An 18,730-nucleotide genomic window follows, 5' to 3' on the forward strand; every position below is an offset into this window, starting at 1 on the left:
TTAGTCGGCCAAAAATCGGTTAAAACTCCGAAAAGATCCGATTAATTGATTTAAGCGGTAAACTATACGGTAAACGATTATTTGACCCGATTAGGTGTTATTCGCCACGGTAACTTTCAGTAGAGTGCCTAAGCGGCCGATTACGCGGCTAGGCGCCCGCGTTTTAGAACAGGGGTACTAACCGACGAGCTATAATATATTTTCATTCATTATTGGGTCTATATAAGATGAGAATTCGGTTTGAACAAGTTGGCCAGTAAGATATAAAAAATATATATATCAAATTTATTCATAGCAGACACCTCTCATCCAACTTTCATTATGTTTTATTATAATTTTAATTATTCGACAGTGTGTGCGATTTCAGTACGTGAATGCTTACAAAAAGACATGAGAACTTCAACTTTTTATAAAGATCATTATTTATTAATCCATTTTCTAGTTATGATTCTCAGCTTTATCTAACGGTTTTTGCTAGAGAAATGTTTAACACCCTTGTTAAAGTTCCTCCTAAATTAAGAATAACCATTTTAAAAGGTAAAATTGAGTCAACCTTGAAGAAAAATGAATAATCTAGTTTATAAATGGACTTGAAATTTATAGGAACAAGAAGACATTTTGAAGCAAAATCATCATAAAAATCATAGAGAGATTTATAAAAATGCTGAAAATTTATAATTCTTTCATAAGCATGTTATTAGACGATTTTATTTTTTCTCATTAACGAACTACAAACAGCTTGATTCTTTTTCAAATGATGCATGCACATATATGTATGCATTTTTTTATAAGGTTCATATATATATTTGCTGAGTTTTGATTTTAATACAGAAGACTCTCCTAAGTCTACCATCAAATTTGCTATATGTGGATATGAATTCCAATTCAATTGTATATGTGAATATGAATTCAAATTTAAGTCTTGTAGGTGAGGGTTCAGAAATTAAAATCACCTTGATATGCAAAATGTATTTATTCTCTAGAGTTCTGCAATCATATAGAATACATTGCTTCCCAAAAGAAATTAGCCAATCATATAAAACATTCACTGATCACATTAGATTATAATATAACAGTGATTCCAAGAGAGCTTAGCAACATCCTTAATGAAGTCAGTTGCATATCAAAATCAAATATATACTTGAACACAACACAAATTGTCGAAACTCACAGACAAGGACATAAAAACTTATCAGAAAGATAAAAATAAAATTATACACAAGTAACACAACATAACCTACAAGACAACCCCATGTCTTTTAAAAGAAATATCACAAATAAAAAAGTCTCATTTCCTTTAAATCAAGGAGAGAATTAAACTGAAACTGCCATTAAGAAAATAAGATAAAAATGAAAAAAAAACAAACAAACCAAAGGCTTTCTTGAATCCTACATCTTTATGAAAGCCAAGCTAAACAAACAAAGAATCACACTTAAAACCGGCGATCTCACAGCAAAGGATGCGGCGGAGATTGCATCTCCTCGCCGGAAAACTCCATCTGGATATTCATTGTAGTCTTATCTTCAGACAAATCAACTTGAGCTGAAGCTTCTTGAAGCTGCAAAGCATACTCAAGATTCCACAACACATCTCCCATCCCAGGCCTATCAACACCATACTCAGCCAAACACTTCTCTGCAGCCTCCACAAACTTCCTCAACGACCCTTTACTAATCGTTCCCACAATTTTAGGGTCAATGATCTTCTCCAAGTTACCTTTTCTATGCAAGTTCATAGCATACTCTGCTAAGTTAACTTGCTCTCTAGGTAACTGTGGGTTTATAACCGGCCTAGCACATAAAACCTCGAATAAAACCACACCAAACGAATAAACATCTGACTTGTCAGTGAGTTGCTGTCTTCTGAAGTACTCGGGGTCTAAATACCCGAAACTACCCTTCACAGCTGTACTTACATGCCCTTGTTCCATAGGGGCATCTTTGGAAAGTCCAAAATCTGAGACTTTAGCGACTAGATTCTCGTCCAAGAGGATGTTTGTGGTTTTGACGTCACGGTGAATGATCCCCTGTGCTGCACCCGTGTGGAGATAGTGGAGTCCACGCGCTGAGCCAATGCAGATCTCTAGGCGTTGCTTCCAAGACAAGGTAGGTATAGGGTTAGGGTCGTTTTCTTTAGAGCCGTATAAATGGTCACGTAGAGGACCGTTTGACATGTACTCGTAGACAAGAATCATCTCTTTGTTTTCATCACAGAACCCGATAAGTGAAACCAAATGTCTGTGTCTGAGTTTAGACAGCATCTGAATCTCTGTCTGAAACTCGTTGATCCCTTGCTCCGAACTCTGGTTCCCTCTCTTGATGGCGACTTGCGTCCCACCGTCGATCTCTCCTATATACACTTTCCCGAATCCTCCAACACCAATGACAGACTTCTCATCGAAGTTCTGCGTCGCGGTCTGAAGTTCCGTGAAGGGGAAGTAACGACCTAACCCTTGGTTTGAGAAGAAGCTAGAGAAGCCGTTGCTTTTGCTTTTCTTCGACCCGAAGATGCTCATCTTCCTCGATGTCGTCGACCCGCCCTTGCTCGACATGAAACTCGAGTGTCCTGCGTGCAAAGGAAGCAACCACGAGGAGAAACTGTTCTGCTTCTGCCAGTCTTTAGGACGTCTCTGCCATCTAACAAGCAACACGACAACTCCGAAGAACGCGGTTAGACCCATCACGAACCCGATACCCGCAATGGCTAGCTTCTTAGACGACATCCCGAGATGCGGTCCTCTGTACTTCCCGTCCACTCCGAAAAGCCCGTCTAAACTCCCTGCTCCGTTGTTCAGCTTCATGATCTCTAAACCGTTGAGAATCGCATTCGGTTTACCTACAAAACCGGATCTGAGATTTTAGGGACTATAAACATTTACTAAAAAAAAACTTTATAATTTAGCGGTCAAGTAAGACCAATGTTTCACTGAACTATGCCTATATTCGGGTTTTGTTTACCTGATTGTAAGTTAGGTGTCGGACCGACCTGAACCATGACAGTCCCGTTGGTGATAGCGGACGCGTTGAGCACGAAGTCTGCGTAATAAGCTGTCCCTAGAGCGTTGGTTTTGGCCGAAAGATCGAGTCCAGAGATCGCAATGAACCCGTTGATGAAAACGTTAAAGACAAGTTCGTTAAGAGACTTGCTCACAATGTCACAAAAGTGAAGCCTGATGAAGTAGTCATGACCAGAGTCAACGCTCGCGCTCCACGACAGGTTAAAGTTAGGCTCGGTGGTCTGCGCATCGGCCATCTCAGCGGCCGATGCGTAGACAGGATTAGGAGCGATCAGCACCGTGGCTCCGCCATCAGGGTAAGTAATCGTGGTGGGATCGACGGTGACGTTACTAGAGCCTTGGGGGAAAGAGTTGTAGAGTTTGTCAGAGAGCCAAGTGCGAGAGAGAGGATCGATCTTTGAGGAGACCAAGTCTCCACCGATGTTGACCCGGTGCGAGACTTGGAGAGAGAAGCTTCCAAGGCCCTTGAAGTCAGGAGCCTGCGGAACAGAGGAAGCAGAGTCGGGGACGAGCTCGTCGGGGACGGAGACGATCTCCACGGCGTTGACGAAAGCGATGGAGCCTTTGTGGGGTTTGAAATAAAGAGAGAGCTTCTCGGATGCGTAGACGAGATACTCTTTGAAGACGACGGAGGAAGCGTCTGATGCGGAGAAGTCGTGCAAGAGAACGGTGGTGTCGGTGGTGACGGTGAAGACGGAGTCGGTGAGGTTGTAGAGAGGGTGAGGGAGAGGGTAGAAATGGAGGCGGATCCAGTGGCGGCCGGGGCGGGAGATGTAGAAGGAGTAAGTTGCTTTTCCGGGGAAGATGCGGGCGGTTAGGTATAAAGGGAGGGTGTCGGAGGAGACGGGGATGGTGTCGACGGAGGTTTTGATGTCTTCTTCGGTTTGGAGGAAGGAGACGGACTGCTGGTCGGATTTGAAAGTCCGACCGTCGGGGAGTTTTGTCTCGGACGAGGAGCCGCAGTTGATGAGGTAGTTGTCGGAAGGTGTAAAGGAGGAATGGGTTTTGATGGCGAAGAGGGAAACAACGAGGAGGAGGAGGAGATGAAGGTAATGTTCCCTCATTGTTTCCGGAGAGGCGTTGACGGTGGTGGTGGTGGTGGAGGTGGTGGAGGAGAGACAATGTGAGGTTTAGCATGAAGTTTACGAATGGTTTTTAGTTTATTTAAATTTGTTTGAAATTTTTATGTTTTTTTTTCTTGTTTCGTTGGACGCACGTAAGTGGTACAACGTGCGTTGAAGTATGTATTATGTACTTTTTTTGTTAATTGAATGAGTTTTTAAGTCAAAAGTATTGTGTTAAAAAAAAAAAAGTCAAAAGTATGGTTTTGTTTTTTTCTCTTTGTGTTTGTGTCATTGTGTGTGTGGGTGGATAAGTCTTTTTGAGTTTACTATTACAACATTTGGTAGGCAGCAGTTAAAAAAACAAAATTTTCAAACTCTTATCTTCTTCTATAAATGATAACTTTGAAAATTTTCTGGGTGTGCAACTGCAAATTTTTTTTTCTAAATTAGTGAAAGCCATGTTTAGCTCTCTTTCTGTTTAAGATTAGATATATATGATATGTTCTTATCGTTTAAAAATGATATATTATCGGTTTAGACAGTAAACATTTAGGTAGGATCTATTTGAGAAAAAATAGTAGTTTATATGTTTTTTTTTTTTTTTTTTTTTTTTCTGATTAACCTGGGGTATCCCGGGCCTATGGAAGGGCCCAGACTAATCCCCAAGGGGAGGTGCAGCCCACGGATAGACCCTCTCTCCGGGTATGCAAATGGACCCTAAAGCATAGGCCCATATCCGTGTTGGTGTCCAGAAATCATGACTTAGTTCCCTCCAGCAGGGTTCGAATTCACAACCTGGGTGCAGGAAGGAGCCCGTCCTTACTATTGGGCCATGATGTTCTGGACTAGTAGTTTATATGTTTGCAGAAAGAATATTATGTTTCATATTTCGTGGACGCTGGAGAGCTGCAAAAGGTATATTGGAATTGGTACACACTCTGATACCGAAGTTGCTAACATTACATTCGCCATGTTTGTGCGTCACAAAGCTTAAACTAAAGTAGTTTACAAAAAAAAAAAAAAAGCTTAAACTAAAGTCGTGATAACTCCACTACTGTATATCTAACTATGTTGTATGTTTACTTTAAAAAATAAAAATTAAATGTTTACTCTTTTAAAGATTTTTGTCATAATTTTGGATAGTATTCAACTGAAATAATATGGATATCATATCAGCCCATATAGATGGTAAGGTTTTGACCCAAACTTAAGCCCAACATAGAAATGAATCTAAAGATTCGTTTGCCTAATACACATTTGAATAAAATCATCTACCCCCATCCAAAGATCTATGCCATGTCTAGGCATTAAATAGTTGCAATAGTAGGTGTGTGGATACGTGCATGTAATATATGCCAACCGTGCAGTATTTCATTTTGTAGAGTAGTGTTTGTTTCTCTTATAGTTCAATAATTATTTCAACTATGTCTTATATTTAACTACGAAATATTTGTCTTATAGTATATTTCTAAGTCAACTTAAATTTGGATAAACTCTAAGACGAAATTATACAATGAGCATATGTATATACTTTTATTTCTTGGCCACAGCTTTACAGATCACATGTAAATAATCCAGCCATAGTTGCACATGATTTCTCTTTTGCATCATTCGAGTTATATAACTAATTAAGTACTCGCGTTTACAAGGACTAATTAAAAATACATAATTCAAGTTAAACAATATATTAACTTTGTTTAATTGCCTCTATGACGATTCGATTATAAATTCTTCGATACGATCACACAACAAAGAAGTATATTTTACGTCTACAACCAAAAAAACTCTATGCCAACCAATGAAGCAAATAACGATTCTTGAAAAATGAAAAGATTATTTTTGTAGTTCTGTTTATATTTTTAATTTTTCTATGATCTTAATCTGTATTTGATACAATTTTGAGTTACAAGAAGAAAAACCGACATGTGATCATTTATCAATACATACACAATTGTATAATTGATTAGGTAGATTAGATGTCACAGTATTTTGGATTGTTGTCAAACAACACTATTCAAAATCACACTTACACAATGATTGACGAGTTATTTGTTCTGCAAATTATAATGATGATGGTGATGTATAAACAATATGAAATGCATATTCTAACAGATTCTTAATTTAATCAATATATCTAATCGCACAATAAATGTTTAATTAGTTGGGGTTTTGAATTCGGTTTTAAACTACAAAAATATAAATCTTAAATATATTCTTGTTATAAAATAAAATAAGCTTGAACTAAAATATACAATTCTAGTTTAAAATGTTGTAAATTAATAGCAAAGGTGTGACTGTGTGAGAAACGTTGACTCTAGATTGGTAGTAGCATATTGTCCATTCTAGTTTTCGGTAGTGTATGAAAGATGCATGTGTTGACAAAAAAAAAAGAAAGAGGCATGTCAACGATAAGGGTTCATATTGGTTTTTTTTTTTTTTGTAAATTGGGTTCATATTGATTATTAACCTAACCATAGTGTAATGCTGTTAAATGCATGTTCAAATGTACTAAACCCAACAACACCAACACCACAAACTTTCTGGTTGACCATATTTAAATTAACTGAGAGTAATACCTGTAACATTTAGTATTTACTTCCATTATAGTATGATGAAAGAAATAATTTGCAAATTTCCAAGAGTTTTTTTCGTTGTTGTTTTTTTTTCTAAGGAACTCAGTAATATGATGGATCACGCCTAAATCATTACCGTATGCCATTAATTAAAAAATAGTAATAGTGGATAATTCCCATAATATCATAATAAGAAACGATAGAATATAGAATTTTATTCCAAGAAAATAATAAATTTCAGACAAGCATATGGAGAACTTCCTAACCACCAAATACAAGTCAATAAGACTGCACACCAAATACATGATAGAGGTTGGACAAAGTTTGATAATTTCTCACATCTGTGGAAATCCTATTTTCTTGACTATTCTAAAACAAAGCTATTACCTTAATTAATAAGACAATGTTCTTCATATTATTGCATTTGTTACAAGAACCAATTGTTAATTAGTATATATGTTCAAAAGGAAATTATTTGTCGTTTATCTTTGTAATTAATAATAGATAAAATGATATAGGCTTAGTCTGGTTGTTAACGTCCTTACTTTTCACTAATGCTAAACTTAATAGGTTTGGTAGTAACATGCATATGATTAAGTCGCCTCAAGACAAGTTCGAAAAGTTTGAAAATTTCTCACTCAAAAAATCATTCTAAGAAGTACACATTATGAGAAAGCATAATCAGTTACAAAAAAAAAAGTACACATTATGAGAAAGCATCAAAGGAGCACCATTTTCAATTTAGATTTAGTTATTTAAAATTTTACTTTACTCTTTTGATGTCTTATCATGATTCAATTTCTTGAAAGCTAAGATTTCCAGTTTCCTCAAACCTATAATCATTATGCTTTCAATTGAATACTAATACATAAACTCACTCTCTCACACTTTATTTCAACACATATATGTATTTATGCAATGGAGTGTATTGTAAGCATCCAAAATCCAGTTACAGCCTAAGCATATCACACAAGAAAAAGACTTTTTTTCAAGAAATATTTATCAAAATCAAACCCAAAAAAGATTAAGTTCTCCTAACAACAAAACCTAAGAAACAAATCCACACTTTACCAAACTAAACCTAACAAGGAAACGTTGTTTATCATTGTATTCTACTCACAAGAAAGATCATTCCCATGCAAAAAACCATTGCTCTTTTTATTTTATATTTTTATACGAAAAAGAAAGATTTATTTTATTTTAATTTGCTTAAACAACTCCTCATAATCAGGCAAAATCGGTTGGCCTATCTCTATTCCCTTCTCTAACAGCCAACCCACAATTAATTTAGCAAAAAGTATTATAAAATGTATATGTAAAGCATCACATATCTATTATATACATATATATAGTGAAGACATTTGAGAAACCTCTTTCAAGATTTGGTGGATCATTCAAGAAACACACATCTTCAAAGGAAAAAAAATTAGCAAAGTTAGAATGAAGAAGACAATGGAAGATCCAAGCAAGATCATGAGAAGATCAATCCACACACTCCTACAACACTACCACCGTGCCACCACCGCAGCTGCCGTTGCCCTCCCTTTCTCCACCGCTCTCCTCCTCTCTCAGCTCTTCTTCTCATCTTCCTCTTCCTCCATTCACATGAAGCTAAACACTCTCTTCCGCGGTGCTGGCTTCTCTTCTTCCCTTGGTTTCTTCAACATCTTAAGCCTTAAACTCTCACAAACACTCTCTTCCTCTTTACTCACTCTCCCTTTCTCCCTCACTTTCCTCCTCTTCTCCAAAGCTTACATCATCAAACTTCTATCAAACAATCATGACTCTCCCTATTACTTTCCTCTTCTCGGAAGTTATATTTGCAACTCATTCTTCCTCCTCTCAGCAAACGCCTCTGCTTTTGCTCTGTTCTTCATATCATTCAACATCCTAGACTCCTTTGGATTCTCTTCTAGAAACTTCTACACTCTCTTCTCCTTATCCTCAGCCATTATCTACTCACTCATCCTCGCAAACGCCTTTGTCATCTCCAACTTAGCCTTGGTTTCATCTCCTTCCTCGTCCTCAGGAGGATACACAACACTCCTCAAGGCGTGTCTTCTCATTCGCGGAAGAACATCAACAGCATTGGCTCTTGCTCTGCCTACTAACCTCGGCTTAGCTGGTGTGGAAGCCCTGTTTCGGTACAGAGTAATGAGATCATTTTACAAAGGAGACAGAGATGTCACTTCGATAGCTATTGAAGGGACGTTCATAGCTTACTTGTACGCTCTCTTCTTGGTTCTTGACACCATAGTCAACTTCTTTTTTTACCAAAGCTGCGTCAAGAACGAGGAGGATGAGAAGACATGTGGAGAAGATGAGTACTCGATCAAGATCCAGATATGTGAAACAGAAAACACTAAGATATGCATCAAAGGACCAAAGATTTTATTTTAGTCATTACAATTTTTTTTTCTCTTTTTGCTTATTGTGTCATCATGTAAAGTTTACATATCAGAAACTACATAATCAATGCCAATCTTGGAATTCACGTTTGGTTAATCCTACAGTAGAATTTCATTGCCGACACAATCGTGTATATCATATTATCACTAAGCAATAATTTAATTACTTGCTTTAAATTAATGAAGATGTTGACCATATTCACATTAACTAGAAGTGTCTTTTGTGTTTGAGCATATATAAGTTCAAGCACTTACATAGATCATAGTTACTTACATTGTTGTCAAAAAGAAAAAAAAAGTTCAAGCACTTATCTTTTATTACAAAGAAAAGAAGAAGTTACAGTTTCTTGAAACATACAGAGCAATAGAAGTTTTTTTTTTTTTTAATTTTCTTTGATTGAAGAATCTTAATAATACATTGATATTATTATGCTAATGATCCATATTACACTAATTATACCAAAATGGCAAGTAAGTGGTCATTATCACTAATCTCTCTACTAGAACTGAAAGCAAAAGCTCTATGATACAAGATTCGATTTGATTTAATTTTCCTCTAATTTATCACTGACTTAAGTGAACAAATTCAATTATACTTTTTCACAAGTTAAGAGATTCAGAGCGGAATCTGAAAAAAATGTGAATTTTTTTAAAAAAGGTTTTAGAGCAAAAGATTAACAAGAAACAATTAAGCAGGGAAATTAGCATCCATGGTCCAGATTGTGAATTACCGGTTTGACGGTCGAGCCGTTATCAAACCACAAAGCCCAGTTAAAACTTAAAACCTATAAAGCGGATTTTTAATGAACCGACCGGTTCGTAGGTTAAGTGGAAACTGTAGAAGGGGCTTCTCATAACTCAGTCAAGTTTTTCTTCTTCCTCTGCTCTGCTCTGCTCGTTGACAGCTTTAAGTCGACGATTACTGACAGTTTCCAGGTTAGGTTCCTCGGGGGTTGTTCACTCTCTTGTTTCCGTATTCGTCACGTTTCTTCTTCTAAGCTTATGTATATGTAATAAACAGATTCTGCTCATTCACTTTGACTTAAAAGTTTTTTTCGTTTATTTGTAGAACTAAGAGTGTTTAAAATGGCTAGGGGATCAAAGAGTTTCAAAAGAATAAGACTTTATGAAAGTGATTCAGAAGAGATAAGCGACCATGAGGAGGAGGTATCTATCTTTTGTTGTTCCTTTGTCTGGTTTTAAGTTAGTTTTAGATGGATCATGATTCTATTATAGGTGAGTGAAGATGATGGTGAAGAAGATCATAGCATTGAAGAAGAAGATGATGAGGAAGATAATGTGGATGGAGAAATCGATGAGTTTGATGATGATAATGAGGAAGAAGAAAGTGGAGAGTGGTGAAGATGAGAATAAAGACGCTGCAATGGAAGAGGAGCTTGAAAAAGAGATACCAATGAGCTGCTTCGCTTACAAGAAGAATAAGATTTTATCTCAACTATCACCATCTCTAGTTTTGTCTGTTTCGGTTTCCATCATGGTTAGTTGTTTCTAGAAACATTAGATAACCTTACTGAAGTCTCTCAAAGTGTTTAACTTTAGCTCAGTATCATAAACTAGAGTGTCTCTCCATCTTGGTGAGTTCCTTGTTTGTTTCTAGAAACGGTGGATAGTCTTAGTGAAGTTTCTGAGTGTTTTTACTTTTAGCTCAGCAGCACAAAATACAAGTGTTGGCTTGATTTACAAGTAAGTTTGAGCTTATTGATGCCAAAAAGAATGACTAATAGCAATATTCCGTTCGTGTCTCTGACTGTGTTGTCTCTCTGTCTCCTTTATTTGCTCTCGTTGTGGATCGTAGTGCCTCTAAGAGCAGAAAGATCAGGTAAATGAAAAAAGCATTTTCATCTGAATTGGATTGGATTCATGAGCATGATGTTTTTCTGAATCCATTGCTTTGTGAAAAAATGAAACAGGTATAACGTGCATGAGAAGATTGTCAACTTCATGGCTCCACGACGAATCAAGATTCCTCCAAACTCTGGGGATCTGCTGAAGAATCTGTTTGGACTCAAGACCAGAAACGGTCTTCTCCAAGTAACATACCGCAGTTTTGTAACGCAGAATAGAATTTTGGCTACAAGAGAATTCATAGTGAAAACTGAGAAACTCACTTTTATGTATCTTGTTACTATTGATAGCATCGATTTAAGTTGTTATATGTATCATACAGAGTGTTTATTGGTTTGATTAGTTTATTAACACCAGATTTACAGGGTCCAAAACGACCTACTCTCTTACCCTTAGTTTGTTTCTCCATTTGTAAGAGTAGATTTACATATACAAGGTTGATCCCTTACTTATCTAATTCAAAAACTTTTATAAAAACATTTAGAACATCACTCAACACCACTTATATTCATTCATATCAAGTTTACTATTATTTTTTTTTGTAACAAACAGAACAAAAGCTTACTATTAATCGCCACTATATACATCCATTGACACAGAGTCCATCTCTTGTAGGACTATGAGGTTGATCATCATATTTAATTCTTTTCCGAAAGCCTCCGGCTTCAATCGCATAACTCTGTAGTTATTGTCTCATGACCAGAGCGTTGAGAGACACATGAACCTCATAAGCTATGAATTCGTATTTATAACTCACCATGGACGTAAGCTCAGGTGTGTGTTGAGCTTGTGATCTCTAGACAAACAGTAGGAGCAGCGGATTTTCTACATAAGATGGTTTGCTGCTTTGGTACCATACTACCATTACATATGCCCTGATAATTGCCTCACTGTCTTGATTGATGTAAAAGGTGGTTGTGGTGGTGCAACCATTCTATAGAGGTTAGCGTTTTGAAAAACTAATGGTGTTTGATATTATGATGAAACACTCTCAGCTGATTCTTTGCTTGGATTGCATTATAAAATGACTCATGGATCATCAGCACTTAAAGTTTCAAAAATTCACCCATATCAACAGAACTAGTCTCATCCGGACTGATGTTATTAAACAATAAAAGAAAACGAAATTATTATAGGAAAAAACACAAATAGATAATGATAATCAAATTTCCAAGTGCATGATGCTGTCACACTTATCCATAAGCTTGATTTGCATGTACGTACTTTCTCTAATGATATTAACCTTTCTCAAATCATTCTTTATCAAATCGTAACAGAAAAGGTAACAACGATGAGGAAACTCCAAGATAACCTGATTGTTCTGACCTGTACCATGCAACATCATCCAACCAACAATGATGTCATCTAATAAATGCCTCTGACAAGGCTTCAAAACCAGAGACTTCCTGGACCATGTTCCAACCAGACCGTCCTCCAAGACCCACAACTCCGACACACCCGTTTCTCCAATAAGTGTAAAATCAAAGAGTGTGGGTTTCCCACCATGATCTATGAAACTAAGGCGCCTACCAATCGGAGACACCTCACGTGGTGCTTGGATCACACGCAACTTTTCAGACCTAACGTCAAAACAGTAAACGACATTGATACTGAGATTGATACTTGCGTTATTATTGTAAGCAAGATAATATATAACTCCGTTGATACATAGTCCTCGTCCAGAAGGATTGTGAGGTTTATCATCATCCTCAATTCTTTTCCAAAAACCTCCTGGTTCCAGTACGAAGACCCAAAACTTGGAGGTTTCCCACATCTCAAAAACATTGCAGACTATTTTGTATTGATCAAGAACAGGATCATGTCCAAAAAAGTAGTTGACAGTCTTATGACGACGAAGTTCTGGTTGAGCACAAATGTTGGCTGGTAAGGTTAAACTTTGTCTAGTGACAGGATTATAGATACATGCTTTTCTGCAAAAAGTGTATAAAATCAAACCGCGAAGAATCACCATCCTGTCTACTACTCCCATGTCTTCCATAGTTGGTAATACCAAACCTGGTTTTAGCGTTGATGATTCAGCACAATCACTAGACAGCAATAATGTTAATGATAGTAGTTGAGACTTTATAGAGTGTGTCACAATATTATCATTACGATTCAAGTAAAGAAGAAGTGGTTGTCCAGATGGAGATGATGATGAAACCTTCTTAGTAAAATAAAGGTTGCTAAAATATCTGGAACGGATCAGACGAGACCAAGGCTTTGAAACACACCTGAACCTCATAAGCGATTTAGCAGGCAATCTCCTCATGATGTCAATCACGAGATCAAAAGGAATCTCTGGCACCATGAAGTCGTCTCTTGTGAAAACCATAGTTATATGTCTTCGAATTGGAATTTTTGTACGTCTTTTAGCCGGCAATCTCCTCAGGATGTCGATCCCAGGGAATACTTTTTCAGATATATAAGTAGGAAAGACAAAACAGAGATACAGTTAAGTTAAGGTTCACCACTTAGGGCAAACAAAGGCTAATTAATACTACGTATAATTGTAGCTGGGCTTATTGATTCGTAATGAGTTGATGGGCTCACGTTGAACTTTTACTAATTTTTTTTTTTTAAACTAGAACTTTCACTAATTAACCGGAACTTTTTTTTTGTCAACAATTAACCGAAACTTTTTAATTAACGCCAATCTTTAAAACCGGACCCAGTTGATTGAATATTGTATTAACTAGGTAAATTCACGCGCTACGTGGGAGAAGATGAGTACTCGATCAAGATCCAGATATGTGAAACAAAGAACACTAAGATATGCATCAAAGGACCAAAGAGTTTAATTTAGTCATCACAATTCTTTTCTTTTTTTTGCTTATTGTGGCATCATGTAAAGTTTACATATCAGAAATTATAATCAAACAGCGTGGAGATGAGGCCTGGTGACATCAACTCCACCGAGCACAAGAGAAGCTTCGACTTGGCCTTGATGGCTGAAGAGATGCTTCTTGAGAAGCGTCATAGCAGTGATCACACTAGAGATAGAGCAAAAGACAAACCTTAAGATCAAACCCACAAGAGATAATAGAAAGGTGATACACAAAACAAACAGTACAACTAACACAGTAAGGTCGCTTAATAACAAAAGACGGACCTTTGAAGATCAACGTTCGTGTACAAATACTGTTCATGACACAATCAAATGGAGGATAGTCTTTCTTTTTATAGTATGAAAATTCATTTCTTGTAAAACAAACAATACATATATTGTCGTTCATAACACTTGCATAAAACTATTATTAAAGAAAATGAAGAATATTAGAAAGTCACCAATCTATGCTTTGATTTGTGGCCTTATCGAAATTTAATAAATTTTACTTTTTGTTTAATACAGATAACTAACTCACTAAATCAAATTTTTCACCGCAATACAAATCAATCTTCAATAAAATTATGCATACAAGTATAAATTCTAAGTAATACTTTTGGTGGCCTTGCTTTTTCTTTTGGATTTGTTCTGTTGTAGAGTGAGAGATGACAACTAGAAACATGATCTTCAAAATGCAAAACAAATTATTATTTCGCAAATACATGTTTTGTTTCATAAATTTCGCGAATGGTACTGCCTTCAACTTATCCATTTCAATAAACTTCAAAAATGAACACCACATATCTCATCCATATCAAGTCTCTTATTTAGCCACGGTCAGGCTATCAATACTCTCAACATGGTTAAACACATGTTTAAAACTACCATTAGTTCCATACAAACGTTTCATATGAACACTATGGTAAATTAACTCTTGAATAACCCATATGATAATGTGACATCAGAGAAGAATGTGGATAGAAAAAGGAATAGATCCCCTATTATTTGTCAAGTGATTTACTAAATTATATTGACATATCATCTTTATAAACATTCTCACAAAAAAACATGACATGACACAATAAAAAATATGATGAGGTTTATGAAAAAGATGACATAGATGATTTCATTTAGTGCTGATTTATATTTTTGGTAATTTTTCTTAAAGTATGGTAATAAATTATACATCATCATTACATAAAATCTATTCAAATATGTCATTAAATAATATAGTAGTATAAATATAATAATATCTAAAAAAATCCGAAATATTGTTTATTTTTATTTTTGTAATTATACAATTTTAGAACCAAAAATATGTTCCAATTTTCTACAATTTTTAAAAATATTATTTTTAATATTTATATCTTTATAGTTTCTTTTATATATCTACAAATTTTAGAAATGTTATTTGTTTTTAGTTTCTCATAATTATATAATTTTATACCAGAAATTGTTAAATAATTTTATACAAGTTGATTTAATATATTTTATCCAAAATAAATAGATTAAAAATCTATCTAAGATTATAATTTTAAGAACATATACATATATATTTTAAAATATAATTTAAAATAAACAAAATTCCAATTTATCTTAATTTTATGTTCAACAATATCAAAATTTACTTTAAAATATAGGTAAGAAAATAATAAAATTTAAAATAGTAATAAAATTTTGAGTTTTAAATGTAATTTAAATTTAAAAAAATTATTGCTGCACCTGCACCTAGTTAAAACTAGCTGAGAAGTGAGACCATATTGATTTATTCATCAGCAACTTGCATCAGGAAGACTTGTTGAATCTCACATTTCACTATGATTTTGACATTCGAATACCATATCGCGCTCAAGAAAACGCGGTCATCCTCAAGAAATGGACTGTTGGTTTGATGCTCGAGAGGAGAGCCATAGAGTTTTGGTCACAACGTGACTGCAGGTGGTACCTATATGTCATGTCTTGGGCGTCTTTTGAATCTGGTCGTAGCTTGAAGACGGCTAGAGCCAGAGACAGAGACTATCTCCTCTCTGGATCCGTTAACAACTAACGAACAATGCTTCTTGTTTCTAAAAGATGAGTGGAGAAACCAAAAGAGGACTTTCAGGAAAGTCAAGATGCTGAAGGAGATGAACAAGAGAGTCAGAGACTAGAGGAGAAGCAGAGAGATCTAATGGAAGACGTGGACCGAGTAGCAGCAACTCACAATGAGTCTGAGAGGGTAAAGAGAAACAGATTCTTTTTCTTTGTAACTGCTAAATGGACACTGACTCTTTTGGGTTTGAGTTTTGAAGCAGAGAAGGCGTGGTAGGATAGAACACTTCTAGAATTATTTTCAGATTTTACGGCTCATTGTTGTTGTCCATTCTCTGCTTCAGAAGATGAACATGGATCTCTATAACAAAATGGCTGCAGCTATCTACAGACAACATTCTGATCAGACTACAAAGGTAAAATACAAAGAAGCCCTCAAGTTCTTCGAATCATCACGTGATTGTATAAAACAAACTGTTTTTTTTTACCATGGAAAAAGACTTGCAGATATAAAAGATAAGTTCAATAAATATTAGTAGTATATGTCATAATAACTATACAATATGAAGATAAAAAAAAACTTGTAGTCTAAGCTTTCTTCCATTTGCAAAAGGAAAGATCAAGAATTCAAGACCATACAAAAAAGTGTAATGAAGAAAGCTAAAGTGGAACCATCTCTAGGTAGTTCTGAGACATTGTTCTCTTGGAACCTCCTAGTATCTCTCCTACCCCTTCACACGACAAAATCGGAATCAGACACTTCTAGAACTATGTGAGTGCCAATTGGTTTTGTCCCTTGTTTGAACATGTTGCCTTCAATGTACCTGGAAAAGAAAAAAACAGAAAGATGTCTCCTTATTGTCAGAGTAAAGACTGAAGAAACTAGTCGGATAGAGTTGTTCTTCCGGAATATAGCATTCGACAAAAAAGGACTGAAGAAACAAAACCTAAAACTTGTCAGCCAAATCAGCATCATAAACTACTTCTCATTCTTATACTTTTAATGTTATAACTAAGTAGAAGCTTTGCTATATAGTTCTAAACTAGGGTGAGGAGAAACTCACATTTCTTTGAGGAATGGATGCTTGTAGAACGCATCTGGGATTCTCCCAGTAAATTGGTTGTGATCAAGATACCTAGTTTCAAAAATGATCCCATGAGAATGCATGTTTTTTTTTTTTTTTTGGATTTGAGCAATCTAACACAAAAGACTTACAGGAATGTCAACTTAGGAATATGAGAAATGGCAAAAGGAATGTTTCCAATAAGCTTGTTGTAAGACAAGTACCTACAAGATGAAGTAAACAGAGATAAGAGTTATCCTTATACAGTTTATTAGAGAATGTGCATTGTAGAGAGTGCTTACACAATCTCTAAGCTGGAAAGATTAGAAAGCTGAGCAGGGACTCCTCCACTCAAATAGTTATTATTCAAGTACCTAAAAGGATCAGAGGTTTTTAGTGTGTGTATCATCAAATGGAAAAAGAGAAGTGAAAGAGAAGAATGCTTACAGGTTGCGAAGAGATGGGAAGCTACCATCAAAACGAATGAGCTCCCGTATAGTTCCCACCAAATGATTGTTACCAACGTCTCTGAGAATAAGAATGAAGACACAAAATGAAACCAAATCTCAGTTTAAGTAGAAGATGTGAAGTGAGTGTTTACAGGTGGCGGAGGTTTTGAAGTGTCCCTAGCTCAGCAGGTATTCTACCAATGAGACGGTTTTCTTGAAGATATAGATACCGAAGCTCGGGTAGAGCAGCTAACTCCTTTGGAATCTCTCCTTTGAAGCTATTGAAGCTCAAGTACCTTAAAAAAAAAGCCATGTTTTCATTTGTACTAAAGTGAACACTTGTCAGAAGCATAACAAGAAGAGGTACTTACAAATGTGTTAGCCTCTTCAGCTCCCCAATCTCAGGGGGAATCACATCTTGTAGTTTATTCCACCTCAGGTTCCTAAATGGTTATTACAACAGAGTAAATGATTAGTGAGACAAATAACAAACTCTTGTCACATTCAAGTCTCAGAACAATAAACAAATGCAAAAATGAAAAAGACAGAAGATCAAAACAACACTATATCATTTGTAAGAGAACAATGAACATACAGTACTTTGAGCCGTTTCAGTCTCCCAACCTGTGGAGGGATTGGACCAGTCAGCTTGTTGTTATGTAGATCCCTGCAAAATAGAACATCTCAAAATAACTCTCAGGCATCTAGCTAATGTCACCACATAACAAAGGTGGACAGGAAGCAACTTACAGTCTGGTCAAATCCAAAAGGTTTGTTACTGCAATGGGGAACGGTCCCACAATAGAAACCGCGTAAACTTCTCTGTAAATCAGACAGATTAAGTTATGTTATTCATTCAAGAAAAACAGGTTGGTAATACAGAAGAAGAAGAAACTTAGAACGTACAGTTCTGTGACAACCCTATAGTCACCTTGTGTAGAACAGGTGACACCATACCAAGGAGGAAGGTCTCCATCTCCACAAGGATCATCACCAACCCATGAATACACCACTCTCCATCCTAAAGAAGCTTTGATTTCATTCAAAGCTTTCACTGTACAGCAGAGGATCACACAGATTTAAACTTTTTGATGAAAGGTGATCATGAGCTTATAATATACATGAACCGGCTAAAAGATACACAGATATAATTCGATCTATTCATTATTTCACTCATAACTCTCTGTAAGGAGATAGAAAATCAAGAAATGGAGAGGATCCAAGAGACACAAAGCAAGAAGGTGGAAACAACAGACTTACCATCACGCTTCAACGTCTTGGAGTGGGCAAGAACAAAGAAGAGAGACAAGACACAGATCACAAGTATCTCAAAGCGAGGAAAAGCCATTGTTTGAAAGAGACAAAAAACGGATCTAAGAGGCTAGCAAAACTATAAAAGAACATATATAAAAGTGCCATTTTCCTCTTGTG

The 18,730-nt window shown here is 36.0% G+C and overlaps 4 protein-coding genes and 1 long non-coding RNA gene across 6 annotated transcripts; 2 read left to right on the forward strand and 3 right to left on the reverse strand.

Moving 5' to 3' along the window:
- Positions 1-1,332: 1,332 nt before the first annotated feature.
- On the reverse strand, positions 1,333-4,081 carry LOC108825269 (probable receptor-like protein kinase At5g61350). The gene is made up of 2 exons (XM_018598581.2): positions 2,959-4,081; positions 1,333-2,836 (listed from the first exon to the last, which is right to left on the reverse strand). The coding sequence occupies exons 1-2, from the start codon at positions 4,079-4,081 to the stop codon at positions 1,449-1,451; spliced, it is 2,511 nt and encodes an 836-aa protein (XP_018454083.1). The 3' UTR covers positions 1,333-1,448.
- Positions 4,082-7,986: 3,905 nt separating this feature from the next.
- On the forward strand, positions 7,987-9,159 carry LOC108824257 (uncharacterized). Its single transcript, XM_018597640.2, has one exon. It carries the CDS (start codon positions 8,095-8,097, stop codon positions 9,052-9,054), a length of 960 nt encoding a protein of 319 aa, XP_018453142.1. The 5' UTR covers positions 7,987-8,094; the 3' UTR covers positions 9,055-9,159.
- A 203-nt stretch (positions 9,160-9,362) lies between these two features.
- LOC108826264 (uncharacterized) lies at positions 9,363-11,245 on the forward strand. The gene is made up of 4 exons (XR_001945407.2): positions 9,363-9,998; positions 10,132-10,229; positions 10,299-10,902; positions 10,994-11,245. It is a non-coding gene; the product is annotated as an uncharacterized LOC108826264 (long non-coding RNA).
- Positions 11,246-11,969: 724 nt separating this feature from the next.
- Positions 11,970-13,378, reverse strand: LOC108827554 (putative F-box protein At5g62660). Of its 2 annotated transcripts, none has more exons than XM_018600968.2 (2): positions 13,163-13,378; positions 11,970-12,508 (listed from the first exon to the last, which is right to left on the reverse strand). In XM_018600968.2, the coding sequence occupies exons 1-2, from the start codon at positions 13,261-13,263 to the stop codon at positions 12,091-12,093; spliced, it is 519 nt and encodes a 172-aa protein (XP_018456470.1). In that variant the 5' UTR covers positions 13,264-13,378; the 3' UTR covers positions 11,970-12,090. The 2 variants fall into 2 exon arrangements, with proteins under 2 accessions (XP_018456470.1, XP_056851448.1); XM_056995468.1 differs by having other exon boundaries at positions 11,970-12,944; positions 13,163-13,300.
- A 2,916-nt stretch (positions 13,379-16,294) lies between these two features.
- LOC108827550 (probable leucine-rich repeat receptor-like protein kinase At1g35710) lies at positions 16,295-18,695 on the reverse strand. The gene is made up of 11 exons (XM_018600966.2): positions 18,560-18,695; positions 18,206-18,353; positions 18,050-18,121; positions 17,895-17,966; positions 17,671-17,742; positions 17,452-17,595; positions 17,298-17,378; positions 17,153-17,224; positions 17,003-17,074; positions 16,851-16,922; positions 16,295-16,610 (listed from the first exon to the last, which is right to left on the reverse strand). The coding sequence occupies exons 1-11, from the start codon at positions 18,645-18,647 to the stop codon at positions 16,520-16,522; spliced, it is 984 nt and encodes a 327-aa protein (XP_018456468.2). The 5' UTR covers positions 18,648-18,695; the 3' UTR covers positions 16,295-16,519.
- Between the last annotated feature and the right edge of the window lie 35 nt (positions 18,696-18,730).

This window comes from Raphanus sativus, chromosome 9 (assembly GCF_000801105.2).
Source record: "Raphanus sativus cultivar WK10039 chromosome 9, ASM80110v3, whole genome shotgun sequence".
Lineage (NCBI taxonomy): Eukaryota > Viridiplantae > Streptophyta > Magnoliopsida > Brassicales > Brassicaceae > Raphanus > Raphanus sativus.

What these genes read in the sequence shown, in the direction of transcription:
- LOC108827550 (XM_018600966.2), bottom strand. Translation starts at nt 18,647, where the DNA reads ATGGCTTTTCCTCGCTTTGAGATACTTGTGATCTGTGTCTTGTCTCTC. An exon ending in CTTTTGGATTTGACCAGACT is followed by an intron (nt 17,967 to 18,049) that starts GTAAGTTGCTTC and finishes TCTATTTTGCAG; the next exon opens with GGATCTACATAACAACAAGC. An exon ending in CATCCATTCCTCAAAGAAAT is followed by an intron (nt 16,611 to 16,850) that starts GTGAGTTTCTCC and finishes TTTCTTTTCCAG; the next exon opens with GTACATTGAAGGCAACATGT.
- LOC108825269 (XM_018598581.2), bottom strand. Translation starts at nt 4,081, where the DNA reads ATGAGGGAACATTACCTTCATCTCCTCCTCCTCCTCGTTGTTTCCCTC. An exon ending in GACACCTAACTTACAATCAG is followed by an intron (nt 2,837 to 2,958) that starts GTAAACAAAACC and finishes CCGGTTTTGTAG; the next exon opens with GTAAACCGAATGCGATTCTC.
- LOC108824257 (XM_018597640.2), top strand. Translation starts at nt 8,095, where the DNA reads ATGAAGAAGACAATGGAAGATCCAAGCAAGATCATGAGAAGATCAATC.
- LOC108827554 (XM_056995468.1), bottom strand. Translation starts at nt 12,927, where the DNA reads ATGGAAGACATGGGAGTAGTAGACAGGATGGTGATTCTTCGCGGTTTG.